The sequence below is a fragment of the Onychostruthus taczanowskii genome, unplaced genomic scaffold (assembly GCF_017590055.1).
Source record: "Onychostruthus taczanowskii isolate IOZ18803 unplaced genomic scaffold, ASM1759005v1 scaffold321, whole genome shotgun sequence".
NCBI lineage: Eukaryota > Metazoa > Chordata > Aves > Passeriformes > Passeridae > Onychostruthus > Onychostruthus taczanowskii.
In genome coordinates, this window is record NW_024500584.1 from 52,293 (window position 1) to 57,697 (window position 5,405).

At 37.9% G+C, this 5,405-nt stretch overlaps 1 protein-coding gene across 1 annotated transcript; it reads right to left on the reverse strand.

Moving 5' to 3' along the window:
* Nucleotides 1-4,225: 4,225 nt before the first annotated feature.
* Nucleotides 4,226-5,023, reverse strand: LOC121339042 (tetraspanin-3-like). The gene has a single exon (XM_041410507.1). It carries the CDS (start codon nucleotides 5,021-5,023, stop codon nucleotides 4,226-4,228), a length of 798 nt encoding a protein of 265 aa, XP_041266441.1.
* Nucleotides 5,024-5,405: the final 382 nt, after the last annotated feature.

Below are 5,405 nucleotides of genomic sequence, written 5' to 3' on the forward strand. Positions count from 1 at the left end.
CTCTGCAAGTAATCAGCATAAAGTTGCACACTTAGATTAACTTTAGAATTCCATAGGCTCCTAGGGATTTTGCACCTGCTTCATACAGTAAGCACACATTCCTTGAGACATTAAAAAGTTCTGGCTGCAAGACTACCTGAATTTAAGAAATAAATTGGTATTTGAGTCCTTAGACAAATATTCTTTTACTAAGTACAGTGGGAAAAAAAAGACCATTTAATAATGGATCGTATTTCTAATATTTTTTTACGCCTCCAACCCAGCTCTACAACACGAATGGCTGAGTAGCAAAAGAGGACACTTTAAGAGATATAATGAGGCGGTTTTCACCTTAGTCAAGTATAATCACAGGAAAATGCGCTAACAGAATTGTATGAAAAAGTGTGACTCTCTTGTCAGCCCACAGAGGTTGAAATCACATTCTCCCACTCCAGAAAAGTCTCAATAAAATCTTCAAATCTGATTGTTTCATCCTATTTGTCTGAAAAAATAGAAAATCCAGTCTTGTAGAAAGATACTAAGATAGTTTATTTTCATAATATGTTAGTATGTTTTCTATCAGATTGCAATTTTAGCACTCAGGTTTTCCTCTTGTCTCCCCTCTGCTAAGATGGTTAATTGGTGATCCTTTTCCCCATGTTTTGGACATCTTAATGATTAGCTTTACAAGTACTGTTTACAAGATTTTACTGTAAGAACAATGTCATAGTAAAATCTGAGCCTTTGCTTTGAAAGTGATAGCAGCAGATTCAATACCAAAAAAGAAATACAAGGAGGAGTGGCTTCACTTGCAAACTCTTTTAACTAGTCCATCATAAGCATTTCCATGAATTCAATTAAAGTACCAATATCCAATATTCTGAACCTAATGTAATAAATGGTTTTCATATTACCTAGTTTTAAAAATTGCTTTACATAATGTAATCACTTACTTGCTCTAATTGAATTTCACTTTACATAATTTAATGAATGAATGCTGATCATTTGACATAATTGAATAAGTAGTTCAGCTCATTCTCTATACTTCTTAGGTCAAAAATTATTTGCATCATCTTCCAGGATGATACTGTGATACTTTACAGTTAGATTTCCTTTCTTCTCTCAGCTTCTTTATTGCCCTGTGTAATTCCACTTTGTGGGAAGGAGATTAACCTAGATGTGCAAGCCAAATTTTTCAAGAAAATACGAAGTGTAACTCTACAACCTCCTGCTACTCTACATAGTGCAACTTTACAACAGACTACAAAAGCCATAATTTCAATTAAAGAGTCATTTTAACTGATTTAACAATATCCATGTAAGATAGGCAGGGACTGAGTTTTCAATCACCTTCTAGCAAAGCCTAGATTTTCTGCTTTCTGTTTATGAGACAGAATTTAATTTTTAACTGAAAAGACAAGAGATTTAATGAAGAACAACTCATAATTCAGAAGTTAAATTACGTTCTACTCTGAGTTAAATCAAGCCACCATTCACAATAAAGGAATAAGGGGAAAAATACAGAGTTCTTGGAAAAAAGTTAGAAAGAGGGAAAGACAGAAAGACAGTTGAGAAAAAGCTGCAAAAATGTATTTTACATTTCAGAAACAATTCTACCTTTCTGACTGTTGCCTTCTACAAAAGATATCACAGTATAATCACCAGCTCATGCATGGAATCTATGGGATGGATATATATATATATATATATATATATATAGGTAGATAGATATAGATATATAAAAGCTCTGTACAAGAGTAATCACAGCTTTGCACTGGATATCAGTTTTTCTCCTTCAAATCTAAACCTACACAATTTTCAGAAATATTAGCTGTAAGTCATCTGCTGCCTTCCTATATGCTGCTAATTTTTTTAATTATGAAAAACAGCTGGTGAGCCTTTCAGAATTAATACAAAATGCATAGAATGCAATAGCCCCCAAGGATTTATGTACCTTACAATACAGAAACTAAGTGCACTTGCTCAGAAGCATTTTTATTTCAAAAGAAGTTATTCCTGTCCAAAAGTAAGTATTCGGAATCAAACTGCAAAACATCAAAGGAGTAATAAACCTATTGCTTTGTCTTCTACTCTCCTATCAACGATTTTTAGCTGGATTATGTCTGTCTCATGCATCCTCACAGTTATTACTAGGCTTAAGATGTGCTCTTCTACAGGGAAAAATATGCAAGGGAAAAAATATCTACTAAAAGCCATTTCATATATTTAATGTCCAGTTAATTAATTTCATATTTATATTTCCATTTTCTTAGTACAGTAAGAATAGAGGGAATCATGAATGATCTCAACTTTTAGCAGACAGAATAGATGAAGGTATCCACATAACTCTTTTTAATCCCCTTGAAATTATTACTTTCTGCTTAGTGATGAAAAATATGGGCATTCTCCTCTAAGAGACTCTGGCTCAGAAACTGTGAAGTAAGTTGTAAGGTATAAGATTTGAGAAGAATAATAACCTCCTATAATAAAGGCAAATGGTAAAAAGGTACTTTACCTACTCCATTCTTCCACTTTCTCCAATAGAATCTTTTTCCCTGAGCCTATTACTCTCACTTCATTTTCATTGCATCTTTTTAATGTCATGACGGTAATTTGCATTGCAAAGCATTTATGTGCCAGGGTACCACAAAGTCCCTATTGTGGTGCTTAACTAGACAAACATCATTCATTGCCACACCCATCCCATGTCATTCTGTCTTTATTTATTAACTATTCTGTCTAATGAATTAGTTATTTTCCTTTATCTAAAGCAATACCTTAATTGTTTGAGGTAGGTTTGAAAGAAAGGTTTTTTGGATTTTGGTGGGGTTTTTTGGTTGGTTTGGGTTTGTTGTTTGTTGTTTTGGTTTTTTTTTACTGGAGAAGCTTTGCAGTATATTTTTATGCTTGTTGTTTCACATGGCTAATAATTATCATTCAAGAACTGACCTAATTTTCTCTGGTTTTTTTCTCTTTTCCATTCATGAAAATCAGTTTCTGGTGATTTAGGGTCTGAAATTTGCACTAAGTTACCTGAAGTTTGGTGAAAAAGTTAGAGCAATAATGATTGAACTGGTTATTACTTCAAGCACTAAGGGAGTTGTCAGGTCCAGCAGTTTTTGTGACCCAGACCTTTTCCTTGTTTCCAGTCCAGTAAAACCTAATGTGGTGCAGCTGTAGGCCCTGGAGATCTCCTACACACACTTACCAAAGGATAAAGCTGCTGGAGTGCCCATTCCCAGGTCAGCAGAGAGGCTTAAGACACCTTCCAAATAGACACATATATACAAGCACACACTGCACAGTCCAACGCCGGTAGGGCAGAGCCTTTGCCAGCACATCTCTAAACACCAATAAACAAGCATATGAGTACTCCACATGCTAACTTAGCCCCTTTCAGCACATACAGGCTGGAGGGAGACTGACAGAAAATGGGTAACAAGGGGATTTAGTAAGAAGGACAGGTGTACCTTAAGAAAAAGCAGTGAAAGAATTCAAGCACTCACGTGGCCCCACATTACTTTTCTGGCAAAAAATAATTGACTCATTCCTTGCTCTGTCATGAAATAAATTAATTAATACAGACAGACTTTCTTGCCCTATTTTTTGGGAATTATTCCTGTGCAACTCCCAAGACTGCTTTACCTCCTGCTGCTCATCATCATATTATTTACTCTGTTGCTGTCAAACCTATTTAGATTGTACCCTTCATGCCACTTCAAAAACTGACATGGATTTTCACTGAAGAATCAATTACTTAAACCAGCATTTGAGCAAGAAAAAAGAAAAATAAATATTAAACTTTATCTAAAGGGCTTCTTATAGAAAAACCAAAGCTTCCAACACAACCTTGGAAGTAGAAGAATCTGTACATTAATTGCTCTCCAAGATTCTAGTACAGTTAAGATTCAGACCAAAAGTACAGCTCATGGCCTCACAACAAGTTGCCCTGAGCCAGATACGTCTTTTCTTACTGCTTCCCCTGTACTCACATACAGTGGTTTTGTGTCTGCACATGCTGAAGACTCATCCCCAGAAGATTTCCAGATACAGAATGCTTAGTGAAAAAAAAAACTGTGGTAGAACTGATCCAAGATCATGACACTAAAGAAAAAGAGATCCAACAGTGATCAACTAATTTGATTTACAATTATTATTATTTACTTTTTTTTTTTTTAATTTTGTTCCAATGCAACAATGAAGTAGTAAAAAGCCAAGGAAACACATAGCAGGTCCAGCAAAGTAGCTAGTACCGGTAGTCCTGTAAGAAGGTATACGAGTCCAGAATACGAAGTTCATGGAATGGCTGACGTCTCATGAGGATGCCATTGCTGACAGCAGCCAAGAGCTCCAAGATGCTTAGTACAGTACAGCACCAAAAAACGTACAGCATGGAAAAACACAATTGGTCTTCCAGCTTCTTTAGACAGCCTTCCTCAGAAAGTTGCTCCACATGGTCTAAGTCTCCCCTGCAGTGAGAATGCTCCTCCTTACAGCAGCTTTCAGGGACACAGGTTGGATAGTACAAAGAGGATGATGCCTTTAGCCAGTCTGTGTAGTTGTGGACCCCACAACACTGCAGCTCCCTCTGTATCACATCCATAGCACCGTTTCCAGGATCCTGGGAGCATGTCCACTTGTGCTGGTGAACAAGGTAACCCATAGCACTTTCCAGCTGAGAAGCTGTCCTAACACAGTAGAAACCTGCCAGAGTTGCTGAAGTTGTTTCTAAGCAAAGAAGGAGCAGCAGCAAGTACATGAGAGTCCCTTGCTGATTGCGGGAACATTTAACAGAAATAGAGACAGCCAAAACTCCAGTAGGTAGCAATGTAAGTGCAGTTGCAAGAGCCAACCAACCAGGGAGAGACAAGTAAGACTCCTGAAATAAACATCTGTAGTTCTTGAACATCAGGATCACTGAAACTCCGCCAAACATCTGAGCTGCAGCAGTACCCCAGAAGATGAAGCCTAGGAATCCCAGCAGAAATCGAGCAAAGGACCTAAGGTAGGCACCCTCAGAGCACCACAAAGAGAGCAGACCCATCACAGCCCTAACCTTCCTCATTCTGCCCACTCCAGCTAACCTTCCTCATCAACATTTAAGAGGCTTCAACCCCACTTATCCAGGTGCAGCAGATGAGATCTCCACCCAGAAACAATTTGCAAGAGAGCAACTCTGATAAGGCTCCTTAGGACAAAGACTGTGCCCTGCATCAGTTTAACCACCTGCTGCTGCTGCAGCTTGCTCAGCACAGCCTGCAGAAACCAGGAAGGTATGTGCCCAGCTTGCTGTGGAGGGTGAAGGAGGACAGCTGGAAGGAGGCAGCACTCCTTTCATGTGTAGAAGACCTAAATGCAGAGGAATAGTCAAAGTGGTAGCCAGCACTGTTTGTTCAGATTACTTCAGATTACAGCCCAATTCTCCA